Consider the following 18,046-nt stretch of genomic DNA (forward strand, 5'->3'; position numbering starts at 1 on the left):
ACTGAGATTCACTGGAGCCTATGTCTGAGATTCCCTTAGCTGTGTGTCTGATTATGTTCTTCTTTGCAGCCCAGAGTCCCTCGGTAGCAGAGACTTTGCACCCAGCCTTTACAGGAGTTCAGCAGTATGCAGGTACCAGCTTCCCTTGTCTTCCTTGAGCCCTTGTGCGGCTGATAAGATCCTCAGGTAAACTGTTCTGTCTCCTTGGAATACAGCTGTGTATCCAACCACCTCCATCACTCCCATCGCTCAGAGCATCCCTCAGCCACCTCCCATTCTGCAGCAGCAGCGTGAAGGTGAGGATTAGGGTGGGAATGCGTGTGCAGGATGGGGCTGGGGGTTGTGCTCAGCTCCTGCACCCAGAGCTGATGGAAAGGAAGCAGCACAAATCTTTCATCATTTATATTGGATCTGGGTTACAGAACCGGCCTTGTCTCTGCAGTGAGTGGACTGGAAGAGACAAGCTGCTGGTCAATGCTAACTTTCTGAGCTTATCCCTGGCCAGATGCTGCCTCATACAATGCAGGCAAGAATCACTAGACCACCAAGCTTTGGCACCAACGGTTAGCAAAGGAAAGTCAGCACCTTCCCTACACGGGCTGGGGAGAAGGACACTTTATTTTTGCTGATGCCAGAACCACATTGGTATCAGTCAATCCAGTGTCTCCAATGTATTGTCCTCTCTCCTTGGTCTTCCCAGCATCAGGGTTTGTTTTTCAGCTTATTTCAAAACTGGCCTGGACAGAACTTGAAGGCAAGTGAATTCTCTGTCTGTTCCTGCTTCGCACAGCAGGTGTTGGCAAGGGAACAGCTCCCCGTGCTTATCACACTCACATGGACCAAGTGAAGCAGTTGGCAGGACCAGGTTAGCCCATAAGTAGGACGTGTGGCAATCCAGGAGATTTCCAGTTTGGGCTGTGACTCAAGGGTTGAATGCAACCACTGCATGGCTGTCGGCAGGGAGGAGTTGCAGCTTTCACATAGAGCTATCTACTGCTTGGGGCAGTGCTGAGCAAGCCTGGGGAAGCTATGAACATGGAGCTGTTACCTCAGCTGATTCCCTTCCAGTACAACAGCACCCGTATGCTCACAGAGAGTTGTCATTTCCAGCACTCCAGGTGGGAACTGGGCAAGCTCTGAAAGTGAGTCTGCTCTCCAGAACCTTTAGCTCTCTATATTGCCTCCCAGATGGTTTTGGAGAGCTCTCTGTACCCTTGATCCAGTAACTGAGACAAGCAAGGGGAGGTCAAGACAAAAAGAGGCAGTGCTGGGGTTCTCTATCAGTGCTGTGCTCTGAGTTGAGCCCTTTTCCCTGTCCCTTTGGGGTTTGTCTGTGTACTTTGTCTCTCTCCATTACCCTCATGCCTGCAGGTCCTGAAGGCTGCAATCTCTTCATCTACCATCTCCCTCAGGAGTTTGGAGACAATGAATTGATGCAGATGTTCCTACCCTTTGGCAATATCATCTCCTCCAAGGTGTTCATGGATCGTGCCACCAACCAGAGCAAATGTTTTGGTGAGTGCTATTGCCCTGAGGCAAATGGAGCATGACATAACTAGGACATACATGCATTGAGCATGGAACCAACAGTGCTACTACTATCTGTGTCTGTGTCCTGTTCTTCAGGTTTTGTAAGCTTTGACAACCCATCCAGTGCACAAACTGCTATTCAGGCCATGAATGGCTTCCAGATTGGCATGAAACGTTTGAAGGTCCAGTTGAAACGACCCAAGGATGCTAACCATCCCTACTGACAGGAGTGAACAATCAGGAGTTGCTTCTGCAGCACAGGTAAATCTAGCACCATCACAGTCCAGTTCCTACATGGTGCTGGCCGTTGCTGGTGGGGGCAGCAAGAGCTGGCTTCTCCCTGAGGAGTGGGGAGCCAGGAGCTGAACACAGTGGTGCAGATGGCAATGTAGAGACCTTTCCTGCCAGGGCCCAGGCCTACAGTACTTGAGCAAGTGACCAGGACAAGCCTGGAGACAATAGCTGGGTTCAACAAGAGCCAAGATCATCAGGCAAGTTTGTGGCAATAAGGCAAAGCCAAGGCCAAGCTAGGTAGTTAATCTGCAGCCCAGTATCGCTATCAGGACTAGTAAAGAGGGTCAGACGTAGTCCAGTGATTGCCAAGCAAATGTATTAGACAAATCCAACATCAAGATAGGAAGACGATCCAGGGGTTGAGGTCCAGATAGCAAGCTGCATGACTGGGCATGTTCACAGCTATGGCTAAGGTGGAAACTCTCACATCTGTGACACACAGATCAGACAAGGACTGAAGGCACAGGCCTGAGCTGAAGTGAGGCTCCGGGACCCATGGGCAGAGGACACAGGTGAGGCTAGGCAAGACCTATCAGTACAGTCAGGTCCCTGTTAGCCAGATGGGTTCAGATTACCTGCCTGTAGTCTAAGTAAGGCTTCAGTTTACTTTCTGCCACATCCCATAAACTATTAATCTTCCTAAAAAGGTCTTAAAATCCAATAGGTCTATTCTCACCTGTTGCATGTGCCCTGAAATTCGCCTGGAGACAATGCTTCATGGGTAAGAAGGGACAATCCCATGCCTTGTAAGGATCACAGAAAAACTGTTCAGAAGACAATTGCCTCCCGATGCAGTCACACAATGATTTTCTGCTTTGTTCAGGGCAGTCCTAGTACAGCAGTTACCACAGAGAAACCAAGTGCTCCTGTCTCAGGTGGGGACAATAAACTAGAATTGGGGCAAGAGAGGGCTATGTCTGGAAACAGTTCAGTGTACTCATGACAGCTAGCTCCTATTTCTTTTATCTCCTGTGAAATTAACGCCTATGGAAAGAGTGTGGAGCACAGCTAAGCCTGTATTGTGGTCTGCAGTGCCTATCCCCATAGCTACACAGCTGCACTCAATGGTTGCTACAATGTCAGCTGAGCCTTGAGGGATCTGTTAATCCTTCTCTGGTAGCCACATCATCAAGAGATGCTTATGAGCCCCAGGTGATGTTCTGAAGGGCCACAGAAGAGCTGCCTGATGTGAGAGCTGGCTGTCATAGAGCTAGTTCCTGCGAGCCAACAGACTGGGAGCAAGAGGGGGCCGATCTTGATCCCATCTAATTGGGGTCATCTTCCTCTACATTTAAGCAGCAGCAACTCAAAGCCTGACGTTTGCACAGATGTCCTCCTAATCTCCCAATTCCCTCCCTCCTCCCTTTCTATTCAGGTGAAGGGAAAGCTATAGGAAGAATTTAGCCTTCAAGTTGATTTACAGACAGGCCTGTCAATTTATCAACTCTTTTGATGCCACCTCTTTCCTTCCTCTGCTCCCCACTTACTCACCCCATCCTCCTTCTGCCCTCCTTCCTAAAATCATGGAAATTGAAGAGAAGAATCAGTATCTGCCCAGCAGCAAGATTCTTGCCACAACAGACTCACATATTTGCTACTAATGTGGTGTATAGCAAAAGGGACCAGAAAATGAGCAGCCCCTGGGAACCCAAAGCTCTTCCTCTTGGGATGTGCTTGGAGTGCATGGACCAAGAAAACCCACTGGTGTGTCTCTAGGTTACTGCTGTGGCATATGGAACTTTAGCTTTGTTCCTCCCACCCACCCCATCTCCTGCCCCTTTCCTAGATAAATATAAGTATTAAACAGTCTCTTTTTTGTTTGTTTTTGAAGTGACTCACAGGACCAAATTTTTCCATTCAGAGACTGACTCCTTGCAAGAGGGGTTGGAAGCTAAGGGTTTACCTCTGCAGCAGTGTCTTCTCAGGAGGCACTGCAAATAGACCTGAACATTTTGAGAGGATGCCTGGATGGACAGAGAGCAAGAGAGAGAGCACATCTCTCTACTCAACATTAACAAGAAGCAAGGAGAAAGAGAACCACATACCTCCAGGATTAGGGCACAGCCAGCTGCTCAGCTCAAGTCACTCACCCACCAACCTTAGCACCAGCCTGGTTAAGGATCTCAAGAGCTTCTGTCTTACCCTTCCAAGGGCTTCTGCAGACCAAGCTCCTGGAATTTGGTGCCAAAGCCTATCGTGAGCACTCCTCAATTAGGCTGAAAGCACAGGAAATCAACCCTTTTACCTACAAGAACTGTACTGCCTCCCCACACATTGTACTGGCCCAACTTTATAGCTCTTCGTGGTAACAGGGCATTTTTTTGATCAAGGGAGAAGATGAAAGTGTGAGCAAATGCCATCTCCAAAATAGTGACAGAAACCTCCCAGGGGCCACACGCTGCTTCCATGTATTGGAAGTGGCCTAAAGCTGGCTAGCAGGCATTTTTGATTCACAGACCACACAGGACATATTCTCCATCTAAATTTGGCAAGAAGACTCACCTCTTGCACCCTCTGCAAAGCTTTCGCAAGCACACACAAGAATAGTATGTTGAAAGATGGTTGTCATTTTTTTTTCCCCCACCACTCCCTCCAAGGGAGGGATTATGCAGAATATATATACACACACATATATACATACACTTAAGCACAGAACGTAATTCAGAGCTTAAAAAAGATCCCTGAGCGTGTGCGGGCCATACTGACAAGGCAAAACCCTTTAATGACTTCAGTCTTTTCTAGTTTCTATTAAAATAAGGAGGAAAGAAGGAAGAAGAAAAACAAACAAACAAACAAACAAACAAAAACCCTCCTGAATAAATAACTTCATTATTCCAGAATTTGATAAGGTGTCAAGAACATTTCTGTGTGTATGTATGTGCATGTCTGTGTTCAAATGTGAACAGAGGGTTGGTGGAGAAAGGTTGATGCAATTGATCCTGAAGAGAGATCCAGGGACTTGAGAGGACCTCGGCCACCTCTCATCCTCCTCCAGTTTCCCTTTGTTCAGATGTCTGTGGCATAGTTCTTTAAGTACCTTCAGATCTCCTGAACCACCCCTCTGTGTCTAATGCTGAGAGTTTACAAGAGAGATGGATGAAGCTGTGGGAGTCTGTGTGTTTCTATAGTCCATGTTTACTTATTGTAAATACCATTTTTATACTTAACATCTATTATGTATGTGATTTGTATAATGTACTTTATTTCTGCTACAATTAATTTCATGAAGTTTAACCTAATTTTGAACAAAAAAAATAAAACGACCAACAAATGCAAAATGGGAAGAAAAAAAAGGGGGGATTTTGGAAATGCTAGGTCAAGCTCGTTTAAAACAAGCATTTACAATTTCTTCCATCACAGTTACTGATGTGACTGTACACCGGTACAGGCGTGATACAAGCTTCATCAATGTCCAATGCCTTGCTCTGGTCTAAAAAAATCTTAAATTTATTTAATAAAAGTTTTACTTCCTAAGTCACTTGGGTTTTACTCCGTGTGTTGGCTGCACCCGCTCTCACCCAGTGCTTACACCCGAAGACAACCGCTCACGGCACCGCACGCCCCGCGGCCGGGCCCGCTGCTCCCGCAGGCCGGCGCCGTTTCCCGCTCCCCTCGGCCCCGCGCGCGGTTTCCGCCCAGCCGCCGCCAGCCCCGGCGCCCGGTGCCGGTTCCCGAAGCTTCTCCCTGCCGCGAGCCGCTCCAGCCGCGCCCCCGCCCCGGCTCCGGGCCGTCGGCCCCGAGGCCGTGGCGGTTGGCGGTTGGAGGAGCCGCCCGCCAATCGAGGCAGGGGGCGGGGCTTCCGGGCCTCCCGCCGACCGGAGAAGCTCCCGGCCGCGGCCGATTTGCATATCCCTCCGGCTCAGCCAATCCGGCGCTGCCGCTCGCCCGGCCCGCTCCGAGGGGGCGGGGCCTCCCCCGGCCCCCGCTCCGGGCGCCGCCTTCAGCGCCGTTCTCTCGCCGCCCCCCGCCCCGCGGGGGTTCAGGCCCCGCATCCGCCGGGCTCGGCCCCGCTCCCGGCCCCCCCCGCTCCCAGCGCTCCTCTGTTGCCACCGGCGGCGAACCAAAGCAGCTTTCTCAACACCCAAGATTTGGTGTGCTAGTAACAGACAATCCGTATCCGAATTAGTAAAGTAGACGAGGAAAAAGCCATAAACCTAAGTTTTATTCTAGTTTTAACACCTTTGAAAACACAGGTTAGTAACCAGCCTTGCATGGCTTCCAGACACTGCTGTTCCTCCTCGATGGGACAATCGTGAGTAAAGGGGCTAAATAAGAGCATCTTGGAGACAAAAAGCAGATGGAAAAGACAGGGGTGAGGGAAGGAAGAACAGGCTAAAGGATTGAGTCCTTCCAGTGAGGGAATAGGTACAGTGGGGATGAAAAAACAAACGCACACTTTGCCCAAATCACTCAGAAAACACTCCCAGCTCCAGATTCACCTGTGTCAACCATGCTGGAGTTTTGCATGCACAGAAGCAGGGACCGGACAACGGGGCTGACTCAAAAAGCCACAGGTTTTTGCACCTCAAAGGATGAAAGGGAGTTCAAACAGAGTCTTATGAAATGAGCTAAGCTTACTTTTCCACCACTGCTGTCTTGCTCCCAACTGATAGTGATGGTTGACTGGAATGCTTAGTGGGACAGGGGTGACTATAATTAGAAGGGGTGTAGTACAGGAGAGGAGACTGAGACTGTGCAGCCTTCAAGGGCTGCTGTAGTTATAGTAACTCTGTAAAACCTGATTCCGGTGGCAGGGGAACAAAACCCAGAGGCTGCATGTGTACTGCAGCCACCACGGGTAGAAAACCTCCTGCACCTTGGTGGCACCCGCTTGGATGATGGCGAGTGCTGCTTCAGCAGCAGGAGAAGCAGTTAGGTACACTTTACCCCTGGAAAGAAAGAATCAGAGAATCACTCAAAGCTAGTCCCTGTTGTGGTTTTAACTATGCAGAATGACTACCACATGGTTCCGCATGTTCATGTTCCACGCAGAGGTGGACACACACAACCCATATGATGTATCCAAGCAGATGTACTCTTCTTGTTAGTTTTCAAGCACATCCAAACAGATGCCCACACCATCTTAAATACAGTTGTTTGCACTTCTTTGCATGCTTTCAAGGGATGTGTTCCTGCAGACACTCCCTCGCAGACTCACACCCTCCTCCAAATACATACCTGGTTTTCTCTAATGCCGTATCAGTATCAATCAGGCCCAGGATGCACAGTGTGACAGATACGTTTCTCTTCTGCATGATGAGTTCATGGCGCAGTGAGCTGAAGAATCCATCCAAAGCAAACTTGGTGGCAGAGTAAGAAGTGGTGAAGGGAGTGGGTATTTTCCCTGGAAAGGAGAAGAAGAGAATGGAAAAGACCAGGAAAGTGGTTGTAGGATGGATGGCGCCCCATTTCATGTAACCACAGGGACTGGGTCACATGGTGGTATGTCTAGCCATGGTAGTTCCCAGTCACCCAAGCACATTAGGTTGCAGGGAAGGACCACAGCTGTGGTGAATGCAGTGCCCTTGAGCAGACACACTGAAGGCTTTTTCCTGCCTTTCCATCCCGTACAGTAGGTACAGCTACTTGGCAGACTGCTATTTAGGCTGGCCAAAGCCAGAAGGCCTTAGAGCAGCAGGAAGGTTTTAATGCTGTGTCAGAAAAGCAGGAAATGGGCCTGGGTGTGAGGGACTGGAGCCAAACAAGTAGATCAGGGTGCATGCTAAGTAAAGAGAAAAATTACAAGGGAATACAAAAAGATGCAACACAGAGAAGGTCTTCCAGAAAGCAAGAAGCCCAGCCAGCCACCATCCTGCTTAATATTAGAAAAAGCACAGCTTGAACATCTGTTGAAGGACACAGAGAAACAGTGTGTGCTGGGAAACATGGTTTTGACAAGAACAGCACTTGTGCCAGTTACAAACACTAACCTGTGAGGGAAGAGACGACCACCAGAGAGCCTTTATTCTTCTCCAGGGTGGGAAGAGCTGCTGTTGCAAGGGCCACATAACTAAAGAAATTCACCTAAAATGATAAAGTAGTCATGGAAGGAGCAAGATTGTTTGGAGAGAAGGTCATCATGAGCCAGAAAGCTAACTCAGTGTTCATATTAAATGGAGCATGGCTTGGATTTGCGATTTCAAACATCAGGAGGAAAGAATCATCTCTGTGAGAACAGGGCTAGGTAGTGCATATGTAAACCTTTCAGATTCCAGAAAATGCAATGGAGAAGAGTCAGAATGAAGGTTATTCCTGGGCTATAACATACAAATGTCTTGACAAGAGATAATTATCTGTCCCTGATTTCTCTGTATGTCATTCTTTACTCCACATTGTGCAACTGCCTATACCTACCATAGCAATTTCTAACAGTTCTGGGCTAATGGGAGATAAGAAGGACAGAATGAAAGAGAGAAGAATTTAAGTTTTTCCTAGACATTCTTCTGCACATATATACACCAGCATAACTAAGCAAAACACCTAGTCCAGTGACAAACCATTTGACTTGACACACAAATGAAATAAAAGGTTTGTTCTAAACTATTGCCACAGGCTTGAATTTGTCTTTAAGCCTCTTGAAGTTGTCCCAGGAGGTTAGACTCACTCAGTTCCAGATGAGCTCTTCCTGCTGGGAATCCTCACCTGCATGAGCCAGCGGGTGTATTCCACATCTCCATTCCACATCTGGAAAGGGGAATTGCCAATGTGGTTTAACACTAGGTAATCCAGTCCCCCTGTGTACAGGAGAAAAAACAGTGAAATAGGGTGGCTGTCCCCAGTCAGTCACTGAGGAACTCAGAAATGCCAGCAGGAGGGCTGAACCAGCCCCTGAGGAGGCTGGAAAATGCTTCAGCATGGAGACATTAAACACGTCCATCTGACAGCAGCTGTGCCTGCTTCTCAAGGGTAGAACTGGAATGAAAGCTCCTTTTCTTTAACAGATGCTTTCTGTAATGATATTTCAGGGTAATGCAGACTTGGAATTTAATTCCAGTGGTGCGCTCTATTTTTAAAGTTTTAAGCACAGAGAATTATAACAGAAAAATTAAGATTGGTATGAGAATGTGTATGTGTGAAAACACCAGCAGGAATAGCAAAAGGCCTGAGAATGATAATATATTGATGGCTGCTGGATTGGCAGGTCATCCAGATAGCAGCACACTTTAAGACAATTTCTTAAGACACTCACAGCAAGAAAACCAAAAAAATAATGAAGTAATTAAGACACTCAGGCAATGGACAAACGGACAGTGAGTATAATAGAAAATGTTGCCTAATAACAGCCTTAACCTAATAAGATGGGGTGGAGAGGTGAATGATTATAATCACTCTTACAGGGCAAGAAAGACAATCAAAAAGCAGCATGTGATCACCAACCAAAACCCAGGAAACATGATGAGGACTCTACAGCTGGTATTCCTTGTCCTTTTTATCACCAGTAGTAAGCCTGGAGAGGGTACTTGGTCATACACATCTTGTTGCCTGTTAGTACAAAAGAACGAGTGGCTGAGAATCTCTGCGAGTATGAGATGTGTGAATGGGTTAAAATAAGAACCTCCTATGAAGTCTTGGACTCAGCTTTGCTAAAGGAACAGGTCACTGCTTTCAGACCTCCTAGTTTCTGTTTCTCTCAACACAAGACACTGTGTCTGCTCAGGGCTGGGTGTGTGCAGCTGGTACCTGCTCATGTATAGTGAATGTATGAGGTACTGTAGCTGTTGCTACGAGGGCATGGTTTCAGCAAAGTACTTTGAGCAAATATTTTTTGCATATTTTTCTCCTCTAGCAAAATACATTTGTATATGCTGCCTGAAGAGTCCTCCTCACGAAAAGCAACTGAAAAGTCAGCCACTCCCAGACTGGTGTTTACAAATGCCACATCCTCTCTTCCTAAACACTCCCCTCAGTGAGGGACATGTGGAAGCTGAAGCAGGAAGCTCCTACTGGAATGTGAGTTATCTGTGTATCTGAGAGCCTGAGAGACGCCAAAGATGAAGCCAGAACAGAATTAAGATCACAATCAGAACCCCTCCTGGGTTCTGGCTTGGTTCTGACCAGGCAAGCGGTGAACATCTGAAAAATTATGACACCTCACCTTTCATAGCTTCCTGAACTCAGGTAAATTACAGAAAGCCACATCTCTTGACTCCAGGGTTATCAAAGAGAAGCCAAGATTGGCAAGGCCAGAGGAGCTGGGATGAGGACTGTTATCAGATTTATTTCTAATCAGTTTCCTCAAACCTGGATGTCAGTATAAAGCAAGATATGGCTTGAGAACTATAATCCCTGAAGGGTGACCAGGGCAAGGTGTCATCTACACCTTTGCTGAACAAAGGAACATGGTAAAAACTGAAACAACCAGCAAAGTTTGTTTCCACTCTTCTGTATCTGCCATTTTTCTTCTGCTTACCCAGTTTTTGGACAGCAAACTGAACCACCTTTTCAGGCTCTGAAGGGGAAGACATATCGGCCGGAACATAAAAGACTTTCTTTGCTCCAAGTGTCAGGCATTTCTCCATCACCTTGAAAAACAACACTCCCCCAGAGATTAAACAAAATGGGGCGGGAGGGGAAAGAACAGAAGGGCACTGTAAGGAACCTTTTTTTCTCCCCACACTACAGTCAGTAACAGTCAATTCTAGACAAAGACACACACTTTAATTCTAAATCTAACACTATTCAGCCTGCAGAGGGCTCATTTTACATCAAGACTTCATCTACCCACTTAAACAGAGGTTACTCTTAGCAAGATGCAGATTCTATAAATCTTGGAAAAGGATCAAGAATCATCCAAAAAGACAATCTTCAGAAGTGTGATGAGTATGTGAAGGTGCGAATGGTACATCTAGCTATCTGCTGAAATAACGCCTGCCAGGCTTTAGGAAGTGTCCTAATGCGTACGATGCTCACTGTCCCTGACCTTCCTTTTGCATCATTTCATAATGCAGAACTTTCCAGGCAAGTCACTTATCCCCACAGTCTGAAAGAGACCTCTCAATTTTGTCTCATTTTATATACTACAGATAAAGGAGTCTCATCTATTTGAGCTGTTCAAACATTATTACAAAAAGTTTGTAGTCTTTAACAAAAAAGATACAAACAGAATTGCTTGGACACTGAAGAGGTACACAGTATCTCATAGGAACTGTAGTTTAGACAACATATATCCATGTTCCCATACAGGCCAAACTCCCTTCTAAATAACATTTTCCTTCTAGATTACCTCTCCCCAGTATGCCCTCTGGTAAGAAAAAGGTATATTGCAGCAGACATGGGCGTATGATAACACAGACAGAGCAACCCATCCAGGTGACAGATAGAATGGTAGAGGACACTAACAGTGAATCAGGCTCAAAATGTACTGCTGATACACTTTTTTTTTTTTTTTTCCAGAAAGTGTTAAAAATTTCTTACAGTAATTCAATTGGTGAGTAAAACAGTTGCATAGGAAAATGCCAACATTTGTTTGTGTGTGCATGCATGTATGTGCAAAAGTCCAAAACTCTCATGTTTTCCCTCAAACAAGGAAGTTCTTACCTTCTGCAGCACAGCTTCCCTCCTAGCAGTCAGAAGAATTTCAGCACCAAATCTGGCATAATGGTATGCCATCTGCTCTCCAATCCCAGCACTGGCTCCAGTCAGGAGAACACGGGCACCAGAAAGGCTCTCTTATTCATGGGAAAAATGAAAAAAAAGGTATAGAAGTAAAGGAAGCAGCAGAGCAGCTGCCCCTGGCTAATGGCAGAGCTCTAAAGTAGGAAGGTGTGTGTGTGTTCTCAAAAGACTCAGTGCTTCTCCATAACTAGTAAAGAAGCAGGACTATCCCAAAGAAGCCATGAGATTAACAATGCCTTCTGATGCTAGAGTGAAAATAATCAAGGATCACCTAACCTTTGAAGAATGAGCTACTTTTCCCTTCTGCCAGGTGCCTGTAGCAAAAAGCTAGTCATCAGATAACCAGCCATTTCATGTCAAGTAGCGAGCCACCTTGACCTGTTTTGGACTGGGTCACAGGAAAGCTCACCTAGCTCATGAGCCCTGGCACATAGCAGTCAGCTCAGCCTAGCTCTTCTGATATGTAACAGACAGTTCCTTCCTTCATCCTGGCAACCCCAGGCTCGCTATCAGTCACAGAGTAGGAAGCTCAGTCTGACCCACCCTGCTCAGACAGTAGCTGACATGCTACCTGGCTCCACCTCGGGTAAACCATGGGCAGAAAAAGACCACCAGTCAGTTTGGAAATAGAGTATCTTCTCTTACACATTTTATATTCTAGTTTGGACTGAACCCTGTGGTGAGTCTACCTGGGTTAAAAGTGTCTTTCCAGAAGAAAGCTAGAAGTACAGCTATAATCCCTGTAGCACAAAGCACTTTTCCAAGTGGCCTCATATCCCTCAAAGTTGTAAAGAACGAAGCCTCAAAGCTGAGCACTGCAGCCAAAATACTGTAATCTCCTTCCTCTGATGCTGTCAGCCAACCTGCAAGAGACAAAAGATTTTGCATGACAAAAAAAAAAAAAGGAATTTACATATGTGAGGCACTGTGTGGAACTGAAAGAGACACCTGAGGTGTCTCTCCACTGACAGCCAGTCACCTTTGCTGAGAATGAAAGATGGGAGGGAGATTGACTTTTAACCCTTGAATAAGGTGCTGCAAAGTTGCTGTTTCCCCACAGAAGGGAGAAGACACCACAGTCCTGCAAATGGTTTGAATTTGCCCAGGAAATACAAACTTGGTTATGCCAATTTTATGCAGGCATTTGCAAAGACTAAAGGGTTTGGAGCTCAATTTCTTTAAAAAAGGGAAATAAAGGAAAGACAAGGAAAATACATCTGATTCTAAGAAAGAGGTCTTTTGCTGTCAATTTCCACAGCTCTCTGAACTGAGACAGCCTCTATACAGTAAGAGTTCTCTCTGTAGAAAGAAAACAAACAAAAACTTGCATCTAATCTTACAGAATGTTTAATTAATGAAAGAATTCTTATGCTCATAGCTGAGAATATTCACCACATAAAACCAGTGCTTCAGGATAACTGGCACATCCTATTGCACACTGCAGAAATGAAGCAGCAGACAGGAATAACAGGCTGAAGCCTTGCTACAAGCATTGATGCTGAAGACCTGGATGAACTTCCATGCAAACGGGGTGGGGGTGAAGCCCGGCAAGAGACTGCTTATGGGTGTGACTGCACAGCATGAAAAAATGAAAAACTGCAAACAGGGCAACTGTCATGGGAGGCAGGGATTCTGTGGCTGCACACGGATGTGTCTGGAGGCCTTGAGAGTGGCTGTAACTGTTCCCATCAAAGTCGGTCAACAAAACTCTCTAAGACTCAGAATATTGTGTCCAGTTCTGGGCCCCTCAGTTCAAGAAGGACAGGGAACTGCGTGAGAGAGTCCAGCACAGTCATGAGGATGATTAAGGGAGCAGAGCATCTCCCTTATGAGGAGAGGCTGAGGGAGTCTCCTTAGCTTGGAGGAGACTGAGGGGTGACCTTATTAATGCTTCTAAATCAGTAAAGTGCGAGTGTCAGGAGGACAGAGACAGGCTCTTTTGGGTGACAGCCGATGATGAGACAAGGGGCAATGGGTGCAAGCTGGAACAAAGGAGTTTCCGCTTAAATATGAGAGGAAACTTTGTCACACTGAGGGTGAGGGAGCACTGGAACAGGCTGCCTGGGGGGCTGTGGAGTCTCCTTCTCCGGAGACATTCAAAACCCACCCGGATGAGTTTCTGTGTGACCTGATACAGGTGCTCCTGCTCCGGCAGGAGGACTGGACTGGGTGATCTTTCAAGGTTCCTTTCAGTCCCTGACACGCTGCGGTTCTGTCATCTCCGTCTTTCTTTCCTTGTTTCAGTTTGGGTGCATGTACTGGGCTCGGCCGTTCACATGCGCAGGGCCCTGTGCATGCTGTGAGTCCCTCGCCTGCTCTGCTCAGGCTCAGCCTCCAGGCCGGGGCTAATCTCGCTCCGGGACAGCTCCGCGCGGCCTCACAGACGAGGCTGGCTCGTTAATGAGCCAGGAAGGCAGCACCGGAGGGACAAACTCCCTGCTCTTCCCTCCATCTAACTAAACATAGCTGCAGTTCGTTCTGTCCGTTCACAAAACTTTTCGCATTGGGCTCTGGCGGTCCCCGCCCCCGGCCGCCCCCGGCCGCCCCCGGCCCCGGCCCCGGCCCCCCGGCAGCCCCCGGCAGCCCCCGGCCCGCAGCTTCCCGCCCCCAACTTACGGCGCGGGGACCCAGGCGCAGGCACCACGTGACCCCCCTCGCACCTCCCCCGCCCGCCCCCCGGGGGAGGGGCGGCCCGGCCACGTGCCCGGCTCCCGGCGGCCCCGGGCCCGGCGCCCTGCCCTTGGCGCAGCCATGGCCGCCCGCCTGCTGCCCGCCGCCCGGTGAGTGCCGGCCCGGCCCGGCCCGGCCCAGGCAGCCACTGCGCTCGGCAGGAGCCCTGGGGCGCCGTGTGCTGAGGGGACGCTTTGTGGTCTGTGCGGCCGGCCGGGGCGCGGGGGGAGGCCTGGAAGGGCGCGTTGGGGAGCGAACGGGAAATCCTCGGTGGGGAAGCCCTTCCCCCAAGTGCTTGCGGATACGTGGGTTTAAGTATTGACTCCTGCCTCTCCCAGTGTCTGTGTCTATCATAAGTTCTGTTGCGTTGCTGCGATCTGGCGAGGTTCTTCCCCTCCTCCCCAGGTGTGCAGTAGCTTTGTATATTTTTATTTTATTTAGAGGAGATAGCGCTCTTGTCTATGAACCTGGAAAAGTTGCTCTTCTCAGATCTTTCATCAATAATGAAAAAATAAATAAGGGTCAAGTATTCGCATCTTTTGTGGGGTGCCACCACAGCTGTAAAACTGTAGTGTTAGGACAGCAAGTGCTCTGCTGGGAAGCTTGAAAAGCCTTGGCCGTGTAGGCTTGGCTAAATGTTACCCAGATTGTAATGAGGTAAGTAAGATGTTGGTACCTATCAAATTAATCAGATTACTTATTAACAAGATGGCAAGAACCCCATCATTAATGTGCTGAATCCTATTGTCTCTTTTATCAAGGGTCTAAGCCAGTGGTTCTCATACTTAGAAAAGCGGCTCATACTTAGAGATTTTTGATGCTTCCACATTTTTTATTCTTAAAAACTCTTGCTGATAAAAAAGCAAACAATATGCTTTCTCACAGTTGATAGGGACTACTTGGTTTAGGGAAAAAAAAAAAAAAGGATGATAGCCAGATACTTGTCTGCTGCTTTTTGTCTGAAGTAAGACCTCAGAGGAAAGCATTTGTGACCTTTGATTTCCTTATTGATCCCCTCCGTTTTACAGTCACAACCTGCTGAGAGAGATGCAACAATACTCCTAAAATGAACTGAAATGTTGCTGCTTTTGATTCTTTCAGGTTTATCATCAAAGGAAGCTTGGCTGGAGCTGCTGTATATGTGGCATATGATCAGGGGTTGCTGGGCAGTGGTGCAGAAGGTGCTGAAGCCCTCAAAAAAGCTCAAACAGTACTGCCTCCAGCTATCAAAGAATGGACAAGTTACGTAGGCTGGGAGGTAAGGACCATGCAGATAAACACTGTCAGCAAATTGGATGTTCTCTGAATAAGGAGGAGAAAACATTGGGATGATATTCAGGTTCAGTGATGTTGGCAGAAGTTTTGCTGTTTAATCTGAATTTCACACTAAGAAGTCTTTGAAGAGGATTAGGGGAGAAAATTCTTTGTTGATGTCATTTGAAAGCAGACAAGGTAACTAGCTTATGCAGGGTCAAAGAGGAGAGACTACATGCTTGATCTGGGAGATATTTCAGTATGCTTTTTATTGAAGGATCCTACATACTTTTAAAAAATTAAAGAAAAGATTCTTCTTCTGATTTGTCAGACTGCTAACAGTCAAGTTGAATTTAAATTGCCTGAAGAAACCCTTGTCTTTAACTAATTCTTAGTTGTAAAAATCCTCAGGACAAGCCTTTGCTGAAAGTTGGAAAAGTATTTGCTTATTATAGTTTCCAATATGGGAAATACTTAAGGAATAAGTAATTATTTATTTATTTACGGAGGTGATTTTTCAGAGTACTCAAATGTTAAGTACTGCCTTCTGCCTCTACTTTACACTGTAGGAAAGAAAAAAGTCTAGGCTTTAGGGCACATGTCTGATGCTTTTTGAGACTTAGAGACAGCAAGCACTGAAATATGTTCAAGATTTGAGGACATGAAGCTTTTCCAAGGTGATGTGGCTTTTCTTGTAAGTGAAACCTCCAAGTGCTGATATTTTGTCTTTCTCTTTCTAGCTCCCGCCCACTCCAAAAATTGACTTTTCCCCCTCTGATTCCTGGAATAAAGGTAAAATTTTTCGTTAAACTGTGAAAGGGGCAGAGGACCAACATTGATGCAGCTTATCTCAGTACTGCCATCCTTAAGCGAATTATCAAGAAGGGAATGATTGTGTAGTCTGGTAGAGGGAGCACTGGATCTTGGACTAGGGATGTGTATTCTGCTTCAGGTTCCACAACTAGCACACTGAGTGACTTTGTGCAGTTCATTTAATCTCATTATCTTAATTTCCAATTGTGAAATCAAGAGGAAAATGTGTGCCCATAAACCTCTTTGCCTTTTCTAACTGGAGGAGCTAATACTTCTTTTACCTACATAGCTTGCTTGCCTACTGGTGGGTACTGCCAGTGCTCCAAGGTACTCTCTTGTATCCCAGAATGTAAGATTTAATGTTTCAGTAAAGTATCGGGGTGGGGGTCTGTGGCTCCAACAATAAATAGACAAAGAGTTTATGGAGCAGTAACATGAGGTCATCAGTGGTGGTAATAGTGATCAGGGAAACTAGAGCATAAAAAATAAATCATGGCTTACTCTTGAAAAAGGTGAATCTTTTATGAACTCTTCATATACTAGTGTCTGAACTCCATTTCTGACTTTTGAGAGGGGATGAGTATTCCTGTAATTACTAGGATTTTAGAGATCACGTTTCAAGTCCAATGCATGTTATAAATACCAAATAATTTATAGTTCCTATGGTGCAGCAAAGTCTTAATTTAACTGTGAGGAAACAGCCACAAACACTGTGACATACCCAAAATCACATGTGGAGCCTGTGGCAAGACCAGAAGTGAAGTTGAACTTAGATGAGTATCAGTTCCTTGTTTTAACCTTGAAATTGTCTATCCCTTATACTGGTCCTGAAGCTGGAATTTCTCTGTCACATGATACTGAGACAATAAAACTGCATTTGAACCAAGGATTACTCAGGCCTCAGGTGCTTGAAAGCTTCTCAGAAAAAGCTAGATCTTTATCTCTGTCTTTAAAGAGATCTGTGATGCTAGAATAACATTGGGAATTATGGCTTGAATGATACTCTTCCTGGGAAAATAATTCTCTGCTTTCTTTGCAGGAGTGCAGACAGTCATGTCTGCTTTATCTGTAGCTCCCACCAGGGCCTGTGAATACACTATGGAAGGCTGGAAGTATATGAAGGATCTTGTCAAATGAAAACATTCTCCAGGATTCATGGTTCTCTCTATGATGTGTTCTTCTTGGGATGATATGTAGTCCATCCCTCTAGATGGCAGCTCAGCCATGCAAGGGCTACAATAAAAGACTGTGGAACATCCATTTCTGTTTGGGTTGGTTTTAGCATGCACCTTAATGATTGTGTTGTGCCTTACTAATTAGACACTTCAGCAGAGATCACAGATCAGTTGTACTGAAGTGTTGGCTATATGCTGAGGTACAGCCTCTGCAGCTATGCTTCCAAGAGAGGGACACAGATTGCACCTGATCTTGGCAGTGGAGGCAGCATTTCTCTCACACTGGTGTGCTGACATGGCCACGTTGTTTTTGTCTGCTAGTAGCAGACTGAGCCAAGACAAAAGAACAAGGCAGAAAACACAGGGTGTTAACAGAATAGGACAAATGCTTACTCAGATCAGGCAGCAGATTTAAAACACAAGAAGGAAAAGGGATTTGTAGGAATTTTTTTTCCCTTTTAAAAATTGTTTTATGATGAAACTTTCTGCTCAGGGATTTCAGAGTTGGTTAAGGTATAAATAGCTTTAAAAAGTGCTTAAGCTAATTCCTAGAGGCTAGATCTGTCAGTGGCTCTTAAACCTAACTGTCTAGGTGGAAGCCAAAGGTCAGTAAACCTTGGAGTGCCACAAACTGGGAGCTTATCACCCAATTCAGTAACAATAGGATTGCTCTGTATGTACTCTATCCTGACATA

General features: G+C 46.4%; 3 protein-coding genes across 7 annotated transcripts in view; 2 read left to right on the forward strand and 1 right to left on the reverse strand.

The window, feature by feature from the left end:
• CELF5 (CUGBP Elav-like family member 5) overlaps positions 1-5,302 on the forward strand; it is a 39,664-nt gene extending 34,362 nt beyond the window's left edge. For all 4 annotated transcript variants that reach the window (XM_068661863.1, XM_068661866.1, XM_068661864.1 and 1 more), the window contains exons 9-13: positions 70-132; positions 216-296; positions 1,372-1,515; positions 1,627-1,791; positions 3,656-5,302. In XM_068661863.1, the coding sequence (XP_068517964.1) occupies positions 70-132; positions 216-296; positions 1,372-1,515; positions 1,627-1,754 (416 nt within the window). In that variant the 3' untranslated portion in view covers positions 1,755-1,791; positions 3,656-5,302. The remainder of the gene's footprint in view (positions 1-69; positions 133-215; positions 297-1,371; positions 1,516-1,626; positions 1,792-3,655) is intronic.
• Positions 5,303-5,965: 663 nt separating this feature from the next.
• HSD11B1L (hydroxysteroid 11-beta dehydrogenase 1 like) lies at positions 5,966-14,120 on the reverse strand. Of its 2 annotated transcripts, XM_068661811.1 has the most exons (8): positions 14,056-14,120; positions 12,129-12,302; positions 11,362-11,492; positions 10,235-10,346; positions 8,467-8,558; positions 7,755-7,848; positions 7,003-7,168; positions 5,966-6,713 (listed from the first exon to the last, which is right to left on the reverse strand). In XM_068661811.1, the coding sequence occupies exons 2-8, from the start codon at positions 12,211-12,213 to the stop codon at positions 6,527-6,529; spliced, it is 867 nt and encodes a 288-aa protein (XP_068517912.1). In that variant the 5' UTR covers positions 12,214-12,302; positions 14,056-14,120; the 3' UTR covers positions 5,966-6,526. The 2 variants fall into 2 exon arrangements, with proteins under 2 accessions (XP_068517912.1, XP_068517913.1); XM_068661812.1 differs by lacking the exon at positions 12,129-12,302 and having other exon boundaries at positions 14,056-14,114.
• Positions 14,071-17,436, forward strand: MICOS13 (mitochondrial contact site and cristae organizing system subunit 13). Its single transcript, XM_068661813.1, has 4 exons — positions 14,071-14,219; positions 15,211-15,367; positions 16,104-16,155; positions 17,216-17,436. Exons 1-4 carry the CDS (start codon positions 14,191-14,193, stop codon positions 17,311-17,313), a joined length of 336 nt encoding a protein of 111 aa, XP_068517914.1. The 5' UTR covers positions 14,071-14,190; the 3' UTR covers positions 17,314-17,436.
• Positions 17,437-18,046: the final 610 nt, after the last annotated feature.

Source organism: Anas acuta, chromosome 26 (genome assembly GCF_963932015.1).
Source record: "Anas acuta chromosome 26, bAnaAcu1.1, whole genome shotgun sequence".
In the NCBI taxonomy this organism is placed as follows: domain Eukaryota; kingdom Metazoa; phylum Chordata; class Aves; order Anseriformes; family Anatidae; genus Anas; species Anas acuta.